This window comes from Urocampus carinirostris, chromosome 1, assembly GCF_059441175.1.
Source record: "Urocampus carinirostris isolate Australia breed hairy pipefish chromosome 1, RoL_Ucar_1.0, whole genome shotgun sequence".
Lineage (NCBI taxonomy): Eukaryota > Metazoa > Chordata > Actinopteri > Syngnathiformes > Syngnathidae > Urocampus > Urocampus carinirostris.
The window spans coordinates 1241659-1268436 of record NC_142349.1 but is presented as its reverse complement, the minus strand read 5'-3'; the positions used below and the strand labels follow the sequence as shown (position 1 = coordinate 1268436).

Below are 26778 nucleotides of genomic sequence, written 5' to 3'. Positions count from 1 at the left end.
ATGACAAAAGTATAAGCGAAACTAGGGCAGAGAGAGAGAGGGTGAGACAGAGAAAGAGAGTGTGCACTGGCGAAATGAAAGAAATGATGGCTGGACCAAAAATCTTCAACAGAATGGACAAAAAATAAGTAGGACACGGAGTTGATCATCGTTCCACATTACTACTGCATACTCGAGCCGCAAGTGCCGTTCTTCAAAAAATAGAAAGAAACTATCGTGGCAATATTGAGTAGTCACGCATGTAAAATAGGTCATGTGGCTACGTAGTGTGATTGTGCAGGCGACAATTAAAGTAAACCACATTTGTCTCTTTATATTTTAACGTCCTAGTGAATAATGCCCCTCGTCGCCTCTCTAATCAACACCCCCACCTTCTCCCTCATAGCGCAAAAACTCCAGCTCAGACGCACGCTTATTTTACTTTACTTAATTGACTGGGATTGGTTTCAAAATACCGAATTCAAAACACACCACAAAGGGAATCCAGGTTGTTCTACCTGGATGCACTGTCATTTTGGCTGAATTTACTACTGAATCCGCAATTTCAAGCCCTGATTTTGATGCGCCGTAAAGATTGTTTTTGTGCCGGGAGAAGGTCTGGGCAGTGCGCAATAGTGAAGGCGCACAGTTAAGAGGGAATATTGCTGGTGGCTCGCATTTTTTGGGGACTCCAGCCCTTATTCGGCTTATCTTTCTGTGCAATATTAAGTACTATTCAGTATTCACAATTTTTATGCAACTGTATTGTAGTTGCTATTATGAATGGTGACATAATCAAAAAAGACGTGACGTAAACAACTCGGAGGAGAGTATGAAACCGTGCCATCGAAATTGTCTCCAGGTTTGCGGCGGCACGCCGCTATTGCCGTCCTGCCTCACTTATTACCGCCAGTACTGGTAACGTGTTATAACGACATAAATAATTCAATAATTTGACTACCCTGTTACTGAAAAAATATCACAGCGTTATTTATAACGGCATTATTTCCAATGGTGTTATTGCCAACACAGAGCCCGACTGAGTGAGAACTCCCTCACCATGATTAGTATCTTCTTGCAGAGAAGCGTATGACTACTGAGTCAGTCTACAAGGGCAAATAATGACAAGATAGTGACAAAAACAAAACGCAGGGAAGCATGATCTCAGTGTACCTTTAAGTGTGTTTGCATATCATTACACAACCTTACTTCCCTGTCTTACGAAGCATCATTTACTACCAGTGTTAGAACATAATAGAATTTACTTTTATTGTTATTCTTTGTAACCATGAACACAGAACAAAATTCCGATACACCTGACCCGTACAGTTAAACTGTAGCGAGCCGATGCAGCCGCAGCAAAACAGTGCGCAGCCATTTTAGTCATTAGGTGACCAAACCTCCCAATTCCAACCCTTAATGCCGAGCGCCAAGCTGGGAGGCAATGAGTACCAATGTTGTAAATCTTAGGTATGACTCGGCCGAGGCTTGAAACAGCGACCTCCCAGTCTCGGAGCGGGCGCCCTACCATGTAGGCTACTAGATAGGGTTACTGCTTTTTCCGAAAAGTAACAGACTTAGTAAATAGTAGTAACTTAGGTAAAATAAACGAGTTACCAGGCAAACTAACTATGTCTACGACTTCAAAAACAAGTTGCATGCAGGGCGAGAGTGAGCTCCCTATTACAGCACGGGAGTTTTCTACCCAAATAATTAAAACCTGGCTATAACATAGAAACAACAAAATAATAACACAAGTTATTTTAGAAATTTATATCAAAATATAAGCCCCTCACACTAATCAGTAACAAAAAGTAGATAATTTAATTTAGATTAGATTTGGTCATTTGTGAGTAAGTGCTCTTGGATTTAAAATGTAACACGACCAGAATGGGGTTTTTACTAACAAAATTTGTAAATTTTCTGTGCATTTATCTGTTACACACCCCACTTAGCCACTGGGGAGGAATTTATAGGAATGGAAATAGCTGCGAACCCTTCTGATGGATTTTTATTGGGAAGAAATTCAGGTACATATTGATGCGTTCAACCCCAAAAAAAAAAAAAAAAGGCATTTTAATTCAAAGAAAAATTATATGAAGATTTGGATAGAGATGAAAACATATTTACCTATGAACATGCGTTTAACAGGCCCGTATTTATTTAGCCAAAAATGATAGCGTTTTAAAAACTCTTTTCATGTCGGAGATCGAAAGCAAGTCAGGCAGCCGGGACAGGAGAACAGAGCGTGGTCGGAGATTAGAACAAGTCAAGTAGCCAATGACTATCAGGAAGCCAGGGACAGACGAGCCAGAGTAAAAAATGCTTGCCTTGCATATGTGGAGGTTCGCTGCGAGACCGACAAAAAGTGACAGAGAAAGACGTGTCGATTTTGTATAGGTTTTTTTTATTCCATAACCTCAAACAATTATTCATTAACTATTAGCAGTCGATTCATGATACATTTCAAAGCCAATAGGCCGAGACACTTGTTCCCAGCCAGGAAACTGAGTCAGGGTCCTGGCCAAAACGCCAAGAATCTGCGAGTGTAACTATACCATTCCCGGAAATACTGCAATTCCGGGTTGATACTTGGAGTGAACAGAGCAAGCTACTTATCATTTGATGCAGACTTGCAGAGTCGGGGTACCCGTTGAAAGTAATCCAAGGAAAAAAAGTGTATATTTCCAAAGGTAAGGGTGGGAAAAATATATATCCACGATTGTCTCCCGCGTTCACAAACACTCACCTTTACCCGTCCCATTTTCCCATCAGCCCGCGTTTGCTCCGCCCCTTCTTTCTTATTCGCCCGTGAAAATCAGCATGTGTCTCAAATAAATACATTACAAAAATATACAGTTGCAAATACATATTATACATGGTTACACATATTTACGAAGAAAGACGGTACACCGAGAGAGTTTTCAAAGCTTTAATAATAATAATAATAATATAACTTTCATCCCAAACCGTGCCTTTGACAAGTACCAACACGCTACTATGAATACGCTCGCAACGCATCAAACGTGTCTGTTAAATAAGCATACCGTAATTGTTAGAATCACGGTATACTGTCCTCATCTTCCTCCCTATAACTGTCGCTATAAGAGGCGTCTTCTCGCCATCTGAAAGAACCTCGGACATATAGACAGTTTTTGCATAAACTAAGGAGTTGAAGTCCTCGACGCACGTGTTCCACCGGTCTAAATCACAAGCAGCCGCTAGAAAATTTACACAAATTGGCCGCTTCACTGGATAAGCCACAGGGCTGAACATTTGGGAAAAAAGTAGCGGCCTATAGTCCGGAATTTACGGTATAACCTTTTTTATGGCTAACAAATGAAAAGTCAAAACAGAATCCACAAGAAGTGTCTATTGACCGATTAAATAACAAAAAACATCTGAAAAGCAGTTAGGGACCTAAAAGGACTCTTTAGTGAGCTGAGCCAAAATAGCAGATTCTCTGAATTCTCTACACGTAAACTCGGGCAAAGATGTCACTGTGGTGTCGAGAATTTGCTCAGAAAATGGCCAATATGACATACATCTTATTAAAGTAACGACAATTGTTATAGTCCGTAGTAACTAGTTACTTTTACTATAGTGTAACTAAGTTAATAACTCCGTTGCTCTTTGGAAGTAGTTAATAACTAACTAATTACCAATTTAAAGTAGCATTGCTCACACTGGTCGCGGGGCATATACAATGATGTGGCAGGTGATGAGTTTAACACATGGGCTGTATATTGGAACGAAATAATTGTGTTTTGTTATGCAAATTAAAATAAAAACAAGCTTTGCTGGAAGGCATTTTATTTTAAAATAGCTTTACAGGTTATCAGTTCTCTATAAAGAGCAAGCGGAGTCAAGTTCACATCCAACCGCTAACAGTTTTAGAGCTGAATTTTCTTCATAATTTTAATTTTCTTAATTTTTTATTAAGATCATTTACCAGTTTTCTGGGAAATTTGATGAAGAGCTCGATCCAGTCTTTAAATTGTGCCTTGCACATTTTGTCTTGCGCAGAGAAAGTAGAAGGTGGTGTAGGGCGATTCAGGTGAGTGATGCACAAGGACGGCAGGGCAATATTTCCGCCTGATCAGGGTTCCGCCTCACATGTTGGTGCTCATTCTCGTTTGGCTGTTGGCTGGTGTCAATTCACCCTGACTTCCTTCTCGGGGTGGAGACTGAAAGGGGGACAGGACACAAATGACAAATTAATTTAAATTGTATTAGGGCTGCAACAATAAGTCTATGTTGTTGACATAAATTGATAATTAACAGGCCAAATTCAAGCACTCTCAAGGCCAATTTTATCAAATTTTCAAGTACCTGGAAAGGAAGGACTCCAGAACTTTTTGTTGTTGACTGATGACTAAAATAAAGTGCCATGTTGCTGCTAGCACATACTTGGTGCTATTTTGAGCTGTTCCTTATGATCTTTTGTCAATCAGCTGCTATAAACTGACATGAATTATGCTTTTGTTTTCACAATGAATGTACAACTTGGCTACGTCTCATTTGTTTACAAACGTGGATAAGGCTCTATAGGTGTTAGGTAATAAGGCAATATTATAGTTTAATACGGAACACAAAAAAAAAAACAAAGTATTGTATGTTAAAAGCTGAGAAATGAGCCAAATTTTGACTTAATTTAATGATACTGGCTGCTCCGAAGTGCATTCAATCTTAAAAACTGCTGATTTTTTGCTTTTTGTTTTACTTCTCTAATTTCTATTTCTTGCATGTTTTTCAGGGGATCTGTATGTGAATTGTTAAAATGGAACTGTGAATAATTTGCTTTAAATCTGTTCAGTGTGTAAAAAGCTAAAATTGTTTTGAAGATCTGTAAATGTTATCATACAGACACTGCCCTACTTACGAATGAGGGGTCCCAGACGATGAGTTGTAAGTTGAATTTGTTCGTTAAGTTGCTTCAGTGCTTTATTTTGTATGTTTAAGGTTTATATAAGTATGTTTAAGGCTTGTATAATTTACCTGTATTGTTATGCACAGAGAAGGAGATTGCATATTTGTCTTCCATTTTGCTGCTACAGTTACCCGAAAAAACAAAAATCTGGTGAAAGGCAGGGCAAAAATAGAAGAGAAATTGTGCGATATTTTCACTTACTTGGAGTCTATTTAGTTTGCATAAGTCCGACTCTTTTTAGAGAACCGGTGTTTTCAGCTTGCCTCACTAAAAATAAGTTGTTTTTGTTGTTAAATCCATATATTACCATTTATTGTGTATTATTATGAATCACTTAAAAAAGGGAAAAAGAAACAAAATTAACACTTAAACGTTAACAATGAAAAACACAAAACAAATTAAAACACTAAATTTATAGAGAAAAAAAATAAAACACAAAACAATTTAGACCTTTTTTTATACTCAACAAATTCAAACTCAACAGCACAGAATACCTGAAAAAAAGCAAACTTGGATGTGGATTTTTTTTTTGCGGACCACAAGATTCCACTAATTTCTAATACTCCCTTGACATGTATCAAATTATTTTTTTCTTATCTTTTATTAAGTCAGGTTAACAATTTCAATTACATTTTAAAACAAGCATCACCGAATTTAAAGTACTCTTAAGTAAATTGTTGATTTTTATACTAACAACTATTTTTAAATTTTTCCATTGGTCTGTACACGACTTTGAGACTCCATGTAATTAAGGGCTATATGAATAATCATGACTTGACTATAAAGACAAATAAAGTTAAGTTTGACTTACTTTTGGAAGATAGCTTCAAGAGTTAGGCTACTTCCTCCTCCTTGGTAAAAAGTGGCCGAAAAAAAGCGATCCAGCCATTTTCTCAACCACATCAAGCTCTTATTATCATCCTTTTCCACTTTCATTTCAAAAGAAACGTCGCCTCTTCTTTTCACTTTACACCAATCATGTTGAATGGATGCACGAGATATTAAATAATAAAAATGTCAAAGTTATTAGTGCGCTCTAGATCCAGTATAGAATGTTTACCCGCGAACTAGGGAGAGGAAGCGGATTTTTTTTCTTCCGGGTGGATGCTGGGTGACCCCTCACAGAGCCAAACGCCAGTAGCGGCGGAAAGAAAGCACGACAGTACTGTCCTGGACTCCGAAAAATCTAAAAATCTATCGTACAGCATTGTCCGGATATTTTTCGACATCCCGAAAAAAAATGATCGTATCTACCGTTTTTGTAAGTCTAATGGTCGTAAGTAGGGGAGCATCTGTACATATTTAATGTGTTTTGCAGGGATCTCCTGCAAAACATATGAAATGAATAATAACTAAACGATTTGGTGCCAGTTTTGAAAATATATCAATAAAAATAAAAAAATCTGAGGAGCCATTTCGGAGACGAGCGAGTCCCTTTTTTTCAGAGAGCCGAATCAAAAAAGTCAGTTTTCTTAATAGAGCCATCCTCTTGGGTGCAACCAGTAGGGGGCGTTATGCTTCACATGACCACGCCATAGTGATAAGCCACCAGCGTAAGCGTGTCAGCGTCATTTTCATGCACTTTTTATTTTTAATTATTTAATGCGTGGTCTGATGAGTAAAACTGCCAAGAAACATGGCAATGGCAACAGTTTCAAGCATTAACAAGCACTTCATCCAAAATTTAAGCATCTTACTGACCTTGAAAACAACATTAAAAATTCAATTATTGTCAAGAATTTCAAGCACCCAAACAAACCCTGTATTTTTTAGTGCAGCATGAAAACGGTGAAAGTAAGAAGAGACCCATTTCAAGTATGGTCCAAACACCAACCCAAACTCCCAAAAAGTTAAAAAAAAATAAAAAACAACAGTTTTTTTCAAGCGAGTTGAAGAAATGCGCATACTTGCACAAGCCTCATAAACAAGCTAGCTGCGGCTGAAATCATGATTTCAAGCAAGGAAATGGTGGCAGAAATAAAAAGTTCAAAATTTGGTACAGCTTCTTTAACCCTCGCAGCATGCAAGTATATATAATGGACATTTTCATGCTTTTTGTATTTTCATAGAGAGACACAAGAGACCGAAAACATGGATATGTTCGAAATGGCATTGTGCTGTGATCTTAATTTAATTGTATTGGGGAGCTGGCTAAACCACTATACATGAAACATGTACATCATTTGGACGTATAGACAAAAGTTATAATTAGTAATCTTTGATGTATCATAAACTTGGTGTATCTCAATGCAAATCCTGTTATTTCAACATTTTTGTTTATTGTGCCGCTTTTTTGTATGCAAAGTAAAAACTGTTGTAGAGTGTTCACAGAACTACACCAGCTGGTGGCGCCAAAGCCCATATAATGTGGTTTTCAGGACAAATTAACATATGAGGTTTTTAGGGAAACTTTGGGTGTTGTAAAAAGGGCATGCATTTAAAATGAGTTTAAAACCACTAATTTACCAATTCAAACCTCTACTTAGGGTATGTGAAAAATGTACATAAAATTTTTTTGTACATGTATATACGGTTAGTTCTTTGTACCGTATTTTCCGCACTATGAGGCGCACCCCCAAAAAATAGTTTTTGGTCCTACATTTTCCATACATAAGGCGCACCGGATTATGAGGTGCTACAATGGGAACGTCGACAAAACAGTCAGATAGTTCAGTCAAACTTATTACCCCCTTAACATTCCGAAAGCTTGCAAGGAAGCAAATACGTGTCTCAGACATGTATGGAAACAGTGTCTGTACGATGTCACCAATCACTCAAATTCATCGTTCCAAATATCATTCAGAAGGTTAAAGTCTTGGGATTCAAGGAATGCCAAACATTTCTTAGTTTCCATTTTATTTTTTGCTGGCAACTGTGTGGACAGCAAAGTAAGAATTTTATTGTGGAGGGAAACGGGGTTCTTTACTGTGCATATGACAATGAACACTTTGAAATAAATTTAGTTTAAAAATAGACTCATCATAGAAACATCAAGATCGTTCTAAAACAAGATACCGGGGAAAATATAAAGCCGCATAGCTCACCTAAGTTCTCTTGCAGCCATCACGTTCAATAATGATACGTAACCATGGTCTTCTTACAACCGTGAGTGTAGTAAATCCAGGAGAGTAAAATATTTACAAATACAGAATAGTAAAAAATGTTTTCTCTATGCCGTAGTGCAACCCAACGTGTGATTCACATTCATCTTTTTCGGCCAATTGCAGGCTTTGTTTCGCCCCTTTAGCCTATGTAAGCCTGTAAATGATAAAAAGGATCTGTCCCCTTTACCTCCGAATAACTTTAGCCAATAGTGACTGATTCAAATGATGATTGACACATTGGTTAGGAAATGAAACGCCGGTATATAAATCCCAGCATACACCGCGGACTACTTCGCCTTCGGGGGAAAATCTAGTCGGCGGCTGCTTGCCTTAGTTGCAAGACTTTGTGACTTAACATTGATCCATATATAAGGCGCACTGTATTATAGGGCGCATGGTCAGCTTTTGAAAAAAATAAAGGCTTTTAGGTGCGTCTTATAGTGCGGAAAATACTATACTAATACATATGTTACTCTTTTAGGACTGTCCAAGGGGCGGGTGAATATGTGGAATGGAGGAGGAGCGTTAATTCACATGCAGTTTTCATTTATTCTGGAATGCAAATGGTAAGAGTAAAAATAAATACAGTCCAAATGACAACCAAAATCCCCCAAAAAGATGAAAAAGGAAAAGCTTATTCGAGCTCATGTAAGAATTTCCCATACTTGCATACACAAACAAAATAAGCTTGACAGAGGCTGCAATGATGATTTCAACCAGAAAATTGCATCATCCCATGGCTATCTTGCGCTTCAGTTATCACTGGTTCACTCCTTCAAAGATTTTTAATATAATTTATTTTGTCTGTATTGAAATTGCTATCAACATATTGTGTTGTGCAGACAGCAGGTTCTGATTAAGGCGCTCAGTTTGGGTGGATGTGACTGTGTTCGCAACTATGATAGGCTGGAATATGATGTCAAATAAACAGCAGGCGCTGCCTCGGTAAGCAAAGTGGGAAGCACAGCAACCGCTAGCTTTCAGGAGCTGATTGCATTAAATTGATAAAAAAATATTTCAAATCGAACTCTAAAGAAAGTCAGAACAGCGCAAAGAAATGCCGGTTAGTGCTATGCGGGTTGTTATCACGTACTGAAATCGACTGGGGCAGTGCCTTAAGGGAAAGCTTAGCCTAGCTGCAGGTCCGGCCAAATCATTGCAGAAATGTGGCTATATTTGAGGACACCCGATTCTAGCCAACCGCTCTCTAAGTTGCTCTCTTACACTGAAAGGAAAAGCCATCCAATTGTTGCACTTTTGTATTAAAATAATAAAACCAGTTATTCAACTACAATTGCCATAGAATTTCGACTGTGAGCCGCAACCTCTTTTTCCCAAGCTTTCAACCCGGCGGCATATGCAATAAGATAGATAGATAGATAGATAGATAGATACTTTGTTCATCCCCGAAGGGAAATTCACATTTCCAGCAGCATCCCTGAGCTGAGAACAATTGAGAACAATCGAAAATAACACGGGAGCTGCTTAATGCAGTAAAGGTGAGACAGGTCTAATATACAGGGATCAGAATGGAGATTTTCATTTTCAGCTGAAATAGCCAGGGTCCAGGGGCCGCAGGCCCCGGCCAGGTCCAGGGCGGAGCCCGGTGGGGGGCTCAGGGGGGCAAACCCACCCGAAGCCAACGGCATTTATCTTATTTGCTATGTGAAAATTGCACTAGAATGAATTAAATCCAACAAAACAGAAACTATGTATTTTTTTCAGTTTTAAGATGTTTAAAACAATTGGGGGATTACAATGTTACAACCATCACCATTGTTGTTGTTTTTTGATGATGAAGATGGACCTTGTATTTAGCTACTAATCAACAATATATATGAAAATATATACATTAATAACCATTCATCATTAATTTGAAAATACAATGCACAAACTGAACATGCTTAAAGAAAATACATGTCAGTCTGTGACAGTCTTCTCAAGCCATGACCACTTAAATTTATTTAAGTAAATTTATTCTCTCAATCTCGGAGACAAAAGCCTCGTCTTCTTTTCTTAGTATTTTCATATTTACTTTTTCAAACACTCATTTCACCGTTTGAAAAGACCGGAAGGAGCGCCATGTTTGAGAAAGCCAATGCTCTGAACAAAAGCTCCGCTGATTGGTTCTCAGCGAACCTATCGACCAATGGTAGGAGTCGATCTATTTGTTGTGTGTTATAGATCTAATGCGCTGCGCTTCTTTTTGCCGATTTTTCTCGCGATCTCTAACTGCTAACTTGGGGTGATGAAACAGTCACGCATCATACCTAACCCCCCCAAAATATTTTCTCATCGAATTTAGACGATTTACGGGAATGACCTTTGGGGTTAAAAAACAGCGGAAATCCGCGGATCCGCGGAAAATTCTGATCCCTAAATATAGGAGTCAAGGAAGGCGCATGTTTAATGTAACTTCACACTTTGTGAATGAATAAAACTAGCATGAAACAGACCCTCATCATGGAAAAGGTGTCAATCCAAAGGGGAGGGCTAACTACCATATTGGGAATAATTTTATGAGTCTATTTATTTGTAAACAGAAATAATGTGCGAGCAAAGACATTACATAAAGCAACGTCCAACAAAGCAAAAATTTTTTGGGGGCGGATTTCTATTCATCTGTAGACATTATTGGGGGTTTTGGAGTAAATATTTTACACGGTTGGATTCTATGGATTGTCCTTAATGTAACAAAGTCATTTTTGCTGACATTTAAAGGAGTTGTAAACGGCCAAGGAACGTAATGGTAAGTTACGTTGGCTTTATAGTTTTTGGGTATCTTGTCAGGCTCATGGTTATATTTCTGTGAGTATATTTTGAAATGATCAAAATATATTGATTCCCAAGAGTTAAGGCTTTACAATGATATGTGCCGTATTTCAGTGACTAGTTCCATCGTAAGGACGTGTATTTGTTTATCAAAAGTCCAACGGCCCGCCGGCACGTTAAGGTACCGTATACAGTAATCCCTCGGTTATCCCGGTTCATGGGGACCAAAACCACCCGCGAAAAGTGAAAATCCGCAAAGTAGCAACGCCCCTTCAAAAATGCTTTATTAAAAAAAAATGTATTATTTACTTTTTTAGACCCGCGAAACTCTGAACCCGCAAACGTGGAACCGCGAAGTAGCGAGGTCCCACTGTATTATTAAAACTCTTTCTGTGTCCAGTCTTTCTTTATAAATATCTCATCTTTCAAAGTGGGCACATGCAGCTTATAGTTAAGTGTGGCTTATGTATGTAAAACTGTTCTTTCCTTAAAAAATGTTCTGTGTGCAGCATATAATCAGGTGTCGGAATTTTCAGTATATGTTGTGCGTTATAATTTATAGATCTATAATTGTTATTTTGTTACGGCGGTATACTCTGACTCGGTAATGAAGCCATCTCGAAATAAGTACAGCCACTTATGAAGTCTGCGACACTGTGGATTTTCACCTTGTGGGTAGTCTAGTGCCCATCAACCACAAACACCGATGGATCTCTGTATTTTGAAGTTACGGACACCACCTTTAAAAAACTTGACCGATGCTACAGTAGTTTCTAATATGTAACCCTAAGCCAGGAAAACACATAATATAAATCAAAGTTTGCCAAGGAGAGATTGGCTTTAACAAGATCATATAATGGCAAATCATTTTCTTTTAATCCATTTTTGTTTTGTTATCTATACCTTGACATGGATTTGATTGCGAAGCACAGCCGCACGGAGGATCATGGCCTTGGCCCGTCTCTGACACTCTTTGCCCATGTGGAGCGACTTCTCAAACGTTGTGCTTCTCTGGTCCACATCCCTCGCATAGAGAATCTATTGTGAACAAATAAAGGTGATCAAATGTTTAGTCTTAGACTGAAAAGTGATTACGTGGTTAGAGTTGCACCTTGCTATGAGAGTCAATGCGTGCATTTATGAGCCCCTCAAGAATGAGCTGGGTCAGCTCGTCTTCAAGGGCTGCCACTGTCGTGTTGAATGCCTGAGCCATCTTTGTCATGTCTGCTGATACGTAGGGGCTAAAATACTAAACAAGAAAGTACAAACAGTAAACACAGATGTCAAGGACACACAAACATGTGCATTCTCACGTTTACAGATCCCTTAACGACTAGGGTTGTAGGGGCACCACTTCCTGCGGTTGTGTCTTGGGCAAGTACAGACTGGTGGCGCCCATTCCTCTTTCATGTCATTTATTTCTCAAAGGGTTTGCTAACCCGCATGGAAAAGTACTGGTTTTCATTCATATCAGCAGCGGGAAAAGCCTCCTTATCTGATATATATACTTCAACTTTGTCAGTGTATAAGTTTGTTGATTGCGTTTAAAATGGAGTGTATTTCAAATTATCTTTCATACAAGATACTCACTGGAATCAAAGGTTGTGTCATTTAAGGCCCGGGCTTGACAACTGGAGAGATTTAATATACAGTGCCTAGCAAAAGTGTTGTATCTTTTAGCCCTCATGTATCTTCTAAGGATTCGAGAATATCAGTATACAAAAGACTATATGAATAATAATCTTTTTTTCCCCTTACAGCCTTTCAGACATTTTTTTTAACAAAATACGATGTGTGGATTATTTTTGTGTGTGCAATGTTAACCCTTTATAGTGTGCAAATGTTCTTAAAATGTTCCTTTTTTTCAAATATTATTTATGTTAGATGTTTACCTAGTTTGGTGTGGACTATTTTAGTGTGCAATGTTTACCCTTTTATGTTAGATTTGGATAAATACTTGAATACCTTTCTTGCACTGATGAACATGCTGCAGTCGCACATAGTAAATTTTATATCGCACTGATTGCAGACATGTCATGTTTACAGCCTTAAAAGTATGTGGATTATTTTTAGTGTGCAATGTTTACCGTTTCATAGTGTGCACAATTTCTTATTGTTGTTGTTTATACTTTGTTTGGTGTGGTTTACTTGAAGTGCATGGATTTTATCTTTTATATTGTGCAAATATATTTTTTAAAGAGTTTATTATTTGCTTTTTTCAAATGTTATTTATGCTGTTAGAGGTTGACTTTGTTTGGTTATGAAGACATGTCAAATTAAATAATTGGAATGTTAATTTGTGATGTTTTAATTTGAAAATTGTTCAGAACACTATTTTAATGAACTTGTGCTATCTCGTGCATTTCATAGGTGGGTAGGTACTTTGATCGATTGAGGAATTGAAAAAGAAAAAACTGTTTAACAGAAAGCAACCCTAAAAAAGCTCGCCAGAAGATGGAGCCGTTTTCTCTAGGTTTAGCATTTCAATATGGTTGAGTATCAACAAAAAGAAAACTAGCAAAGAAAATGTACTTAAGAAAAAAAATAATCGAAAATTGCAATACTGGTCTGAAAAATCGCAACCCTAGTAGACTCTTTCTCCAAAGTCGACTGCACCCCGGAGCGTAATGGGGTTAACTCAAACTCTACAAACACAACAATAAACATAAAATCGAATAGAAAAAAAAAATATGATTGGGGAAATCCCTTAGGGTTGACATCCACTTTCAATCTTTTTTTTTTCTTCATATTTGTGATTTTAACTTAAAAATGTTACCTGGATAAGAGCTCTGTTTCTGATTTGGCTGTACAGTGTCCGAACATGTGGTGCCAGGTACATGTCCAACAGGAGATTATCCTGGAGATAAAAACTGTAAGCTATTAAACCAAAAACGACGATAATAATGTACAACATATATCCAACGTATATGTTTTACTCATTTGATTATTAATAGGTCCTCTCACCTTTATTTCATCCAGTAGCTTGAGACAGGACGCGTATTTGGATTCATAGAACTTGAAAATGATGTCGCGGATTTGTGGTTCCAATTCTAGAAATAACTTAAAAGAGCTTGGAAAAAAAAGATACCAAACTGATCATTTTGACTCATGTATTACCTTTTTAATATGAAGCCAAACCTTACCTGCTCGAGATTACATTGCGTTGGAGCTCCTGTCTGTCAAAGGTAGCCAGAGCACATAAACCTCCGTAGACTGCTACATTACTGGGTGACAAAAGCTGAAAAGAGATGTGTACAAATACTGTCTTTGCTTTTCAAGGCAATAAAAAAATGAATAAGAATACTTTATCCAGCAGGGCTGATGACTTGATTTTGTTAAAGACTTGGTTGAGAACTCAATGTACTTCATAAAATGGATATTATATTTATTTTACTGCCGCATATGTTCCTCTTCTTGGTTTAAGGGGATAGAAAATGTTACTGTTCTACTGCTGCTAAAGTTCCTCTAGGTTGATTTTAATGTATTATTTATTTTCCTGTCCTTAGAAATATACAGAGATTTATTTATGTACCGTATTTTTGCCTCTAGTGACCAAGCACTGCGCCTACTCAGTTTTAAGGTACAGCATTTTTGATTTACCTCTGTACAAATCCAGTGTATGTTCAATATAAGACATATTTTTCAATATACCCATTTTTATTTTATTGTGTTTATAATAAAATTTACCACATAATTAAATGGACTTCATACTGAATGAAAAAAATATATATCTTATGATTCGGCTAATTATTTCAATAGTCGGTGACTACCGTAAATTCCGGACTGTAAAGCGCACCTGATTATAAGCCGCACCCAACACCTTTTAGGCGATTTGCCACTTTTGTTCTTACACAAACCGCACCCATGTATAAGCCGCGTGCGCCCGCACTAGAACTTGTGACACAAATTTAACCCAGACCAGGCTGTAACTTCCACGATTGTAACTACATAGATATTACACATTTTTAGAACCACAGTTGGCATCATAAATGGAAAATGACACCCGTAATTAATGTATGATGCAGACTTGTAAAGTCCGGATCCCGTTGAAAGTAATCCAAGGAAACAAAATGTATATTTCCAAAGTTAAAGGTGGGAAAAATATATATCCGCTATTGTCCGCTGCGACAACAGACAGATCTACCGGTAACTCAGCTGTACCCCAATTCCCATCAGCCCGTGTTTGCTCCGCCCCCTCTTTTTTGATTCACCCGTAGAACACATAACAGAATAAATCTCTAAAATAAATACATTACAAAAATATACAGTTGCAAATACATATTACACATGGTTACACATATTTACGAAGAAAGACAGTACACCGAGAGTTTTCAAAGCTTTAATAATAATAATAATATAACTTTCATCCCAAACCGTGCCTTTGAAAGGTACCAACACGCTAGTAGGATCACGCTCGCAATGTATCAAACGTACCTGTTAAAGCATCCCATAATTGTGAAATTCACGGAAAATTTCTCAACTTCCTCCTCATGACTACCGCCATCAAGGTCGTCTTCCTCATTATCGGAACGTACCTTAACTTTACAGACAATGTATGCTTAAACTTAGAGGTTGCAGTCTAACCTGGCGCACATCTTCTACTGGTCTTAATCTTACCTTCTATACTCCAGCGCCGCTGGTGGCCGTTAGAAAAATTCCATAAATTAGCCGCTTCACTGAATAAGCCGCAGGGCTGAACAATTGGGAAAAAAGTAGCGGCTTATAGTCCGGAAATTACGGTAGTTGATTATTTGAAAAATTGTTATTTGCAGCCCTCAAAAAGACAAGTTTAGATTTTGCTTGGGTACTGAAATGGCATGGAAATAGATGATTTTTCAAAAAGTTGGAGATAGCGCCTCCAGCTTTCACTGCAATGCATGTTGCCAGCTAGCTTCAAATCTACTTTTTTTGTAATTCTCGGTTCAGCTCAATCGACTCAACACCAGCTGCCGAAAATCTTTCTTCCAGGCTCTCTCTCCTAAGGCTTGCAATGATTTGCAGTTTAAAATAGGATAAGGTCATATAGAGCAATGGTGAAGACAACTTCGCTTTGGGTGTTTTGCAGTCAGAACAAATATTTTAAATTGGTTAAAATGGGCTGCACCGCTTAGCCGACTTTAATCGGGCATGTTTATGGACTGTACTCCCAAATCCATTCAATTGTGGACTGAGCAATTCGGAAAAACACTGGACTATGTGTAATGTAAGATCAAACATCAAACATTCCGGTTGTATCCAGCAACTCTGTTTGACCAGCACCCCCCTCATCACACCCCCACACCCCCCGGAGGAAAACAAAGCCTTCTTACAACAAAGTCAGTTAGTTCTTTGTTCCTTTATCTCTTTGTTTCCTTGTCCTCACTGTAAAAGTGGAACTGGAGTCGTCCAATTTCGTTGTCACAGCATATCCCATGTTGTAACAATGACGATAAAGGCATATACTATTCTATTCTATCCTCAGTAGGGTCGCGGGGGAGCTGGAGCCCAACCCAGCTATCTTCAGACAGTGGGCGGCGCAGTGGTTAGCGCGTGTGAGGCACGGTTCTGAGGTCATGAGATTGAACCTCCTGAGTGGGGTTTGCATGCTCTACGCGTACTTGCGTGGGTTTTCTCAGGCGGTCCAGTTTCCTCCCACATTCCAAAAACATGCATGTCAGGTTAATTGGCCGGTCCAAATTGTCCCTAGATGTGAATGAGCGAGCGAATTGTCTGTCCCTGTGTGCCCGGCGACTGGCTGGCAACCAGTTCAGTGTGTCCCCTGCCCGAAGATAGCTGGGATGGGCTCCAGCACCCCCGCGACCCTACTGAAGATAAGCTGTGCAGATAATGGATGGATGGATGGATGGATGGAAAATGGGCTGCTTGTGTATTTCACAGCTACATGTCACTGCATTGTGTAGTGCAACTGAAAAGAAGTGTCAAAAAGGAAGAAAGAAAACTAAAAAAGCTCAAAGTCACCAAACAGCACCATTTGTCATGAGGTTTTTGTTTTTCCAGTACCTATAGCAGCAAGATGCCCGACTATTATGTCAGCTCCCTCTAGATGAGGCTTTGTTATGTAAAATGCATGCAATTTTCTCAACCTAAGAATATTTTTCAAAAATGCAAGTTCATATGATAGCACGTGTATTTTTTTTAATAATTTAAACCAGGGGTCACCAAACTTTTTAGAAGCTAAGAGCTACTTTTTGTTACTGTTAGCTTGGAGTATCAGTTTGATACGCATTCCTAAACTAACAACTTGTGCTATTACCGTTACCAGTTTATAATTTTTAGAGGTAAAATAACCCCAGTCACAATGACCCATCACTCGCGCGGTATTTTCAGAATCTGTTTGCATGTTATTCAGGTTTTAGGGTCCTACCTGGTACCTGTAGGCCCCAGGTTAGAGACCCTTAATTAAAATCAATAGTTTTTGGGACAAGTGAGTTTTTACTACTAGGAGGTGCTCAATAATACAAACAGTCCATTAAGAATAAAAAACACATTAAAACTGTATAAGTTAAAGAGAGGAAAATGATTCGCAAGAGGTTTGGGAACCTATCCCTAATGTCCATTATCAAAAAATATTAAAATACCATAAAATAGTTTTTAAATGTTAATGGTCTGTATTTATACAGCACTTTTCATTCACACCTAGGGACAATTCAGACCGGCCAATTAACCTGGCATGCATGTTTTTTTTTAACGTGGGAGCAAACCCACGCAAGCACAGGGAGAACATGCAAACTCTACACAGGAGGTTTTACAATGTGCTTCACACTTACCCATTCACACACCAATAGCAGTGTCAGCTATGCAAGGCAACTACCAGCTTATCGGGGGCATTAGTGGATTCAGTGTCTTGCCCAAGGACATTTCGCCATATAACACGGAGGCGCCGGCAATTGGACCTCTTACCTCCTGAGCTACTCCGCCCGCTATATAGCAATATCACTTCAAGACCCCAACCTGATAACAGATCAATGTCACGCACACTACGAACAATATAGAGAGAGTATACATTCATTTTTCCTTATTGACTTATATACAGATAAGATAAACTTATCCAAAATTTTTTTGGAACCCATACGGTTCCGGGTGACACTCATAAGGAGACGATTTGGAACGGTTCCATGTCTTGACATGCATGATTTCATGCATTCACAAAAAGCGCCCACAAGAGCCTGGTAAAAAGACAAAATTGGTTTATAATCCTCCAATAAAAGAAAGCTTGTGTTTTTTTTAATAAAACGTACGGTAGGATGAAGAAACATGACATAAGAGAACAGAGTCGTCCTGGCAGGCAATATCAAACAGTGTTTCAAAATACTTCGTCAACAATTTGATATGAACATCCATCCATTATCTGCACAGCTTGTCCTCAGTAGGGTCGCGGGGGTTCTGGAGCCCATCCCAGCTATCTTCGGGCAGTGGGCAGGGGACACTCTGAACTGGTTGCCAGCCAGTCGCAGGCCACACAAGGACAGACAAGTCACTCACTCATTCACACCTAGGGACCATTCAGACCGGCCAATTAACCTGACATGCATGTTTTTGGAATGTGGGAGGAAACCGGAGTGCAAACCCCACACAGGAGGTTTTATCTCATGACCTCGGAACTGTGCCGCACACGCGCTAACCACTGCGCCGCCGTGCTGATCATGAACAATTAATATTTTTTAAAATCCATTGCGTTGTCAAGATTAGAGATTTGTAGCCGGTGTTTTTAAATGTTCTGATGGGGTCAAAGTACTTTAGAACAAAAGCTGGAAGTTAGAATATTTACCATTGCTAAACCTGGAAAAAAATGCAGGCATATCGCCTGGTGTTTCCCATACCATACGCACTCAGCTGCTAAGGCAGTGCCCCACCCTCAACCCCCTTCCTCCTCTGAACAGCGGACAAAAACACTCATATTAACCAATCAACCAATTAACCAAAAGTGAGTGAGAGGACATAAAAAAAAAAAAGTTTTAAAATATTACAATTATAAAATATAAAGGATTTTATTCGGTAATGGAAACACTACATTGCTGAATGGACGAAAATCCGAAAAGTCATTCCTGCCATCTAGTGGTGATTTATCATACTGAAACCATTGCCAGACGCTGCATACTGAATGATGAGCAGTGCCTAAGCCTCTATAATAATAATAATAATAATAATAATACATTGCGTTTCGAAGCGAGTTTCAGGACACCCAAGGTCGCTGTACATATGATTAGGACACAACAATAAATGAAGAGTAAAACAAGTGAGTAATAGATTCTCAATAAAACACATTATACTTATAAGGGGCAGTGTTTGACGCATATGGTCAAGAATAGGCAAGTCTGAAGAGGTAAGTTTTGTGTCCGGATCTGAATGTGGACAGGGTCCTAGAATTTCGGAGGTCAGGCGGCAATGAGTTCCAGAGCTGGGGGGCAGAGCAACTGAAAGCTCTGATAGTTTTCTATTACATAGGCTGTAGGAGCGTATTGCGTATGGTTTGGGAAACACTGGACCATATGCCTGCATTGTTTCCACGTTTATCACTGGTAAAGATTTTAACTGCAGCAGCACAAGTTCGCAACAGAAGAAAGTGCAAAAAGAGAAAGGAATGAAAAAGATAAGTCAAAGCAGGAAAATGATCCAAATTGACTCATTTTAATCATATTAATAGCTCTAAAGCATATGGCAAAGCAAACAAGATTTTTATTTTACACATTTTAATTAATAGTTTTGCATATTTTTTTAAATTAAATTGTTAAAGTTATTTCATTTAAAAAACTATAGCACTGAAGTTTTTAATGTAGATTGTTTTTCAGGGATTCTGTGTTGCCCGACCTTAAGTTTAAATTAGTCAATAGTTCACTGAGGAGTGAAAAGAAAATGCTAGTATAATATAGTAATAATATATTTTTTTAGAATGCAATGTATGCTTAATCATACATTTTAAATGGCCATATATTGGTTAAAACAAAAACAAAATCAAAGGAGAGCTGAGTTTGAGAAAATGCATGACTGGGTTTGAGAAGAGACTACAGAAAAGTCTTACCTCTGGGCAGTCACAGTGGTCAAAAGAGGCTTGCAGGAAGCATTTGGCAGCAGGTTTGTATTTTCGAGAGGCCAATTCCGCCAGGCCTAAACAAGAACAGAAGACACTCAAGCATTTGGAAAAAAAAATCATCCCCTACAATGATGGGACAACAATAAAAACAGACAAAGTACACAACAGATATACACTGGTACTCATACCTGCAGCAACCTTCAATTTGGTGAGAACTGCTTGATTTTGGCTGTCACGCTCACCTCGTTGCTGCATAAAAGAAAAAAAAGAAGATTGAAGTACATTGTGCCACACCAGTTTTTTTTGAAGCCATAGAACTAATGTTGGACATGTTACTCTAAAAAGTAGTTAGTTATAGTCACTCCCTACTTCTTCCATAAGTAACTTGAGTTAGTTACTTAATTTATCTACAGTGAAACTCGTTACGAGGGAAAGTAACTATTTGCTTTACGTAAAAAAATAAGTTGTTGTATGTATTGAATTAGACATTTTCTGAGCATTATTCAATTTAGTTGAATAGAGAAGTTGAACAGACAAGGAGTTGTGTTATAGAACCTTGGAATATTTATAGCAACTCACTCATAAAAGATTTATCCTACACTTGAAGTGCAACAAAAGTATACATAATAATAAATTAAATGTTTTCAGTAAAGTCTATTAAGTGAGTTTAATAAATTAAATCTAACTCACAACCTGGGACGACAGGTCAAGTAGACATTGGAAACTGAACTTAAAATATTTTCTTCACAAAAGTCGAGAGCAAAACAATATGAAATGAGTTTTACTCTGTAGCATAGATCACAGTCTCAAGTCAGACAACTGATCAAGTAGACATGTGCTACTGTACTTCAAATGTATATATCTAAAAAAAAGTTTGACAGCAAAATACACAACAAATTGAGTTTAACAATGCTGTGTAGATCTAAAAACCTTAGACAAATTAAACATTCTGTACTTCTCTCATCATGTATTCAGCCAACCAGACCTCTTCTCAAACGAGTGATTGCATCTGAGGAGCAGAAGTTTCTCAAACCTCACGCCAGATAGCTTGTTCCTCAGCACAAAAGACACTCGAGCCAAGAGTTAAGAACAAACCAGCTTTCGCGTATCGGCTAAAAAAAAAACTAAAACAAAAAAAAACACATTTTGCCTTTCTGGGCCAGACACCTGCCTGGTAATAAATGCGTAGCTACCTTTATACACCAAAAAGTAAATGTGCTCCCCTACATGGACAAAACAAAAATAACAATGAATGACACAAACATTTTGGATTCTACGGCCGCTAATCTCAAACCTGAACATTTAGGCATGACCAATAAAAAAGAACCAAGTAGAATCACTACGGCTGGTAGTTTCTTTAATCTATTCAAAGTAACGCACTGCTTTTGACCATCAGTAACAGTACCGGAGTTGTAGCGACGGAGAAAAAAAAACGAGTTACATTACTCCGTTACTGAAAAAAATAACGTTACCTAATGGCGTTATCTATAACAGCATTATTCCCAACAATGCATATATCCAAAGTGAAAGACTGCCATATGATCTACCAATTGTTTAGGGAAGTTCACTTTGGTAAAACCTTTTGTTATTGAAAATTTAAATTGATGACTTTCAAGTTTTTTTTACGTAAACATGTTCAGTAGAGCAATGTTTTTCAACCTATTTTGAGCCAGGGCATGTTTTATACATTGAAAAAAAATTTGCGGCACACCATTAACCAAAAATGTTGTAAAATGACACTGAACAGTATGTTTAATTACAATACCATTTATAATACCCCCAGTTTTTACAGCATAGGCACTTGACAATGACATAATATTTGCAGAAAATGATTTATAAATGTCTTATACAATTTTAAAAAGTGATAATTTCACTCGGCACACCTGATGATCTTTCACGGCACACTAGTCTGCCACGGAACAATGGTTGAAAAACACTGCAGTAGAGAACCACTATGATTTGTTAAAATTCCTAGTATGGCTCACTAATGTAAGTATCAATATTGTAAGCACAGTTTGATAGTGACATTTTCTTTCAGGAGTGTGATGCACACCTCTGCAATCTCTGGTGTGGATTCCGCCTTGTTGACATAGCTCAGTACATGGGACCAGTTTTGGAGATAAACACTAACCTGTTTGAACAAGAAACGGCTACATTTAAATCAACTAAAATGGGCAGCATAACCCAGCCACTACTAGCTGTGGTACAAACAGCAAAACAGGACACATAATTGATGTGGCAGTTGCTCTACCTTGATTACATTTAGACACATGTTAATAACATGTTTAGCACTGGTGCAGTAGTCCCTAGCTCGTGAGTAGCACTTGAGGGCATTGCTGAGGTCACCACAATCCAGGTAATGATCCCCCAAGTCATCATGTCCCCTCCTAAGAAGGATGGGCACAAAGCAAGGAATAGAGAACCTCCAAAATGAAATTTACAAATGAACTGCTTAGGGCCCAGTCACACAGCCGTTTGCGTCTGTATCGCGGGTAAAATTTTGCGTTTTTTTTTTTTGCCCGTGGTTGCCCGCGATGGAAAATGCGCAAAATTGGCCAACCCGCTGTTCATCCATGGTATGCCCGCAAAACAGACGCCGGTGACTGTTCCGCTTCCTCATCGCGTCATTTCTGCGTCATTTTCTCGTGTGGACCACGGGTATAAAAGCTCCCGAGCCGGTGTTGTGCCCAAATCCGACTCCTACGCAAATCCCCCCCCCTCACGTGAGCGCGCATTCTGCTGCGATCGCTTTTGTTGGAAGCGTGCATTGACGTTGGTGACTTTTTCATCCGCGTTAACAAACGCATTTTGTAGAATTCGATCGCACTTTATTGTTTAAATAAACGTGTTATATAGACTAGGATCTCCCAATTGTTATAATTAGCTCGCTTTATTGTTTTAATAAGCGTTTTATATAGAAAACGATCGCTTTTGTTGGAATGGCAGCAGAATGCGCGTTCACGCGAGGGGGGGAGGATTTATCTACGGTGTGCATTACCGTTCGATTACGTTCAAAACAAAAACAAAGACGGAATGGTTTAAGTTGTATTACATTCCCAACAAATGCAAGACAAATTGGTTTTGGTTATATGTTCGCCATTACATTCCCTAAAAGTGATATAAAAGTGAGATAAAACGAGGTAAAAGTGGTTGTAGTAGCGAGGGGATGCAAATCTCGGCAGGGATACATTTCTCGGCATAACACCGGGCTGTCGAAATCATAACCGCTCAAGACACAGTCCCGTGAAGATCAAGATTTCAAGCTATGGCACCGAAGAAGCCAATATGTTATTATTGTAATAGTTTTTCATTTTGATTTTAATATCTTTTTATGAAATGAAAAGAAATATCAAGAAATAAAAATGGATTAAGACGAGGTCACTACGGTGACGGGGATCCATTTCCACCCCTTGACGTCTCGAGCACAACTGACGTGTGCTCGGCAAATCGCGCCGTATATATGCGGAGAAAGGCGTTTGACCGTCACACGCGTAACACGCTAATTTCACGTAATAACACCGCGATACAGGCGCAGAACATGCTATCACCATGCTCCACCCACGATTACCCGCTGAAATTTCCCGTCCTACCCATGTGTAACCACGTCCTGGCCGCGGCCAGAGCACGTCGTTCCGCGTCATTACCTCGTGTGCCGCCCGCGGTTAACACGTGCTCAAAGTTTTGAGCAGCTCAAAACTTTTTTCGCGCGGCCAGCCGCGTGTGAATTTCCGACCGCGAGTAAAGCACTGCTGTATCTCGTCTATATGGCGGTCTCAAAGCGTCCAACAGCGCCCAACAACGTCTGCTTCGCGGCCAGAAATTTCCGGCCATGATTCAGCCTCGATACGCCCGAGAAAGGCTGTGTACCCGTGCTCTAAAGTATTGAGCAGCGCAAAACTTTTTCGCGCTGCCACCCGCGCGTGAATTTCCGACCGCGTGTTAAGCACTGCTGTATCTCGTCTGTATGGCGATCTCAAAGCGTCCAATAGCGTCCGCCTCACAGGCAGAAATTTCTGGCCGTGATTCAGCCGCAAACGGCTGTGTGACCGGGCCCTTACAAAGGCACTTGTTGCACCTTATGCTTTCTTTAATAGAGTTTCCCTTGTAATTTTTCAGATCGGTGTCGAGTTTCTCCAACTTCAGCAGAGCCTTCTTCCTGGTTGACTCTGCCCATGCTGAATCCAAAGGAGCGGGGGTGGCCTCACCCTCGGGAGGGACTTCTGACACATCTTGGACCTCCCTGTAATTAATAATTTCGAAATTAAAATTTTGTTCTCGGTTCATAATGAACTTCTGTAACAAGCAGCATTGAACCAAACAATTACAGAAAAAAAATTGTTTCATACTTAAACCAATGTCAGTTGACTTTGATGTTAAAAATAGCAACAATGGACTGCAGGGGGAACCACAGTAAGAACCTCATCCACTCAGTGAAACAAAGTATTTGGAATACTAATACCGTGTGGCTTCAATGAGTTTCCTGTGGACCTCCTCGTATGAGTCAACATTGAACGTCCGTTGGACAAAGGTCAGTGCCATCTTCAAGGATTCTACTCTTAGCTGTGGACAATGCTCAGCTATAAACTGGAGTCTCTCGATACGCATTAGTCCACTGTAACTAGTGGCATATTGTTCTAAGTCCTAGAGAAAAAAAGAAAAATACTTCAAATGTGAATGACATTAGCAATATTTCTTTTATTATCCCCTTCTTTTGCACTTATTTTCCATCACAAGGAATTGGGTATGTTCTGGATAATATACATGCATTGATGTTTAAATGATGTACCAGTGTCGGATTCTCAACAATGTAGTTGATGTCTGGAGCATTGTGTTGGTCCTCTTGGGGATCAGCATCGATCTGCATCGGTTCCACAGCCCCCTGCGACGATTACAAGAAGTACAGTTTTGAAGGTTTCTTAGAACAACTTTCTAAAAATTGCAATGCCTTTTGTGATTGTTTTGCACTACATGGTATAACTATCAGACTAGGGTGTGAATGGAAAAAAATGTTATGTGTAAAAATACCCCGAAATGATACATTACCATGAAATCATATGACAATTAAATATTGATGATCAAGTAAGACTGTCTTGCAGGCTGTGGTGCTGCTAGCTTTATTCCCTAGCAGACATTCTAACTGTCCAAACATTTCAATAGAAAAACTATAATCGTAAAGTACCAACCACAGCAACAGGAACTTGTCATAGTTGCTATCGTTAGCAAAATAGCTGCACCTCCGTCAAAGCAACATATCATCTGAACAATCTTTACGTTAAATCATGGATGAGTTCAAGAGTCATCTGCTTGCCGGTTTATATGTGTGAGCTAAAACGAAAAAGCCACAATTGAGCCTCATTGATGTGTGTTAGCCTCTCATCCTAGGCCTTGTTTAAGCTAACGGCTTTAGAAATTTACAAGGGTAGTTGCTTAAAATGAAACGGTGGACTAATCTATATATTGTCTAAACATGCAGTCATGGCATTCCAAAGCGAATCCAAGGGAAGGTTAGTTTAGATAAAGGAGGGAACTGAGCACTTAAATTATCAAATAGGTCGCTTGTAGATAGTCCTACATGGAATAGACTACAGACCACAAGTGTATTTGCTTTGGACCAAAAACATACCGCTCTGTGATTTGTCTAAATTGTAGCCAAAGTAACATTATCAGCTTTCAGCTTTTTGGTCAAGTTATGTAGCTTAGCAGAGCTAGCTTAATAGCAGATACGTTACTCTGTGCCATTTGGTTGCAGCATTTGGGACATTATCGTGACAATTAGATATGTATGCAAGACAATAGAAAAAAGCTTACCTGAAAATTAAAAACCTGTACGGGTAAAGGCATATTTAACCTGTTACGTACAGGGGCCGCTGCGATGCTAAAATGTGAATAGCTCTGTAGAGCCTTTTGAGTCTTACGACGGATCGCGAGAAGGTTTTTTTCTTACGCCAATATATGTGAATTGAATTACAGTATCATTATTATCATTGATATCATCGTTGTAATAAAGAAGTATACAGCGAAATAAGCCATGGCATTCTAGGGTAAACATGAAATAAAAAACTAAAAGGGAGGGAAAAAGACCGTTAGGATTATAAGCAAAATAATTATTTTCAACGCAGTGCTTAGAGAAAAAGGCAGACAACAGGAACATGTTGGTCTTTGCAGCCAGTGGATTTTAACTTTTGGACCCAATCCACCCTAATGTTAAGCTGTGATCTAAATCAGGAAAAAAAAATAAAAATAAACTTTATCGAATAAAAGGGTTGTAAAGTTTAAAGCAGAGAAAGTAGATTTTTTTTTTTCACTAAAAACAAAATGACCATCAAAACCAAAACAACTTAAAGTAAGCAATGAACTGTACTCTCATATAAGCCTACATCGCACATATGCCTACATCACATATAAGCAACCCCCTACAACAGCTTTTAAAAGGCCATTTTCTAAAAGACGTCGTACCCAAAATTTTGCTTCTCTATGCCGCCGAGACCAGAACCCAAAGCCAGAGCTAGGACAGGGATGTGGGAGCCTACCCCTGGGTCCTTTGGTGGTCGGGCCATTCTGTTTTTGGTTTGGTGGTGATCGACCCATGTGTAGAAGGCAGTGGTTCTTGCATGGTGAAAATGACCCAACCAAGTTTTCTGACCAAAAATGTATTTTTAAAAGCTTCATGATAGTTTGGCACAGGTGTGTGGTGATTAACACACTATGCCCAGTTTAAAAACCCTGTTGGGGCCCTTTGGCGGTAAGAGGCATATCAGACCCTAACAGAGGACCCATAATCAGTGGGTCATGACATGGGCCTTGCCTTGGCAAAATAATGCCAAGAAAACCAAATGACTGAAGGTCATTTATACTTCATAACACGAGATAGCGATAATGCCCTGCAAATGCGAGTTAACACCCAAAGTGTTTTTTTTTTTAAAAAAAAGCTGAATATATAAAGTTGTGTATTTTCCTTTGTC

At 38.9% G+C, this 26778-nt stretch overlaps 1 protein-coding gene across 1 annotated transcript; it reads right to left on the bottom strand.

Annotated features, from left to right (window-relative positions):
* Window positions 1–2897: 2897 nt before the first annotated feature.
* On the bottom strand, window positions 2898–25781 carry gps1 (G protein pathway suppressor 1). Its single transcript, XM_088333047.1, has 14 exons — window positions 25625–25781; window positions 24603–24695; window positions 24276–24457; window positions 23892–24056; window positions 22068–22203; window positions 21870–21947; window positions 20005–20065; window positions 19805–19890; window positions 13929–14023; window positions 13750–13855; window positions 13562–13642; window positions 11897–12034; window positions 11689–11823; window positions 2898–4166 (listed from the first exon to the last, which is right to left on the bottom strand). The coding sequence occupies exons 1-14, from the start codon at window positions 25655–25657 to the stop codon at window positions 4092–4094; spliced, it is 1464 nt and encodes a 487-aa protein (XP_088189173.1). The 5' UTR covers window positions 25658–25781; the 3' UTR covers window positions 2898–4091.
* Window positions 25782–26778: the final 997 nt, after the last annotated feature.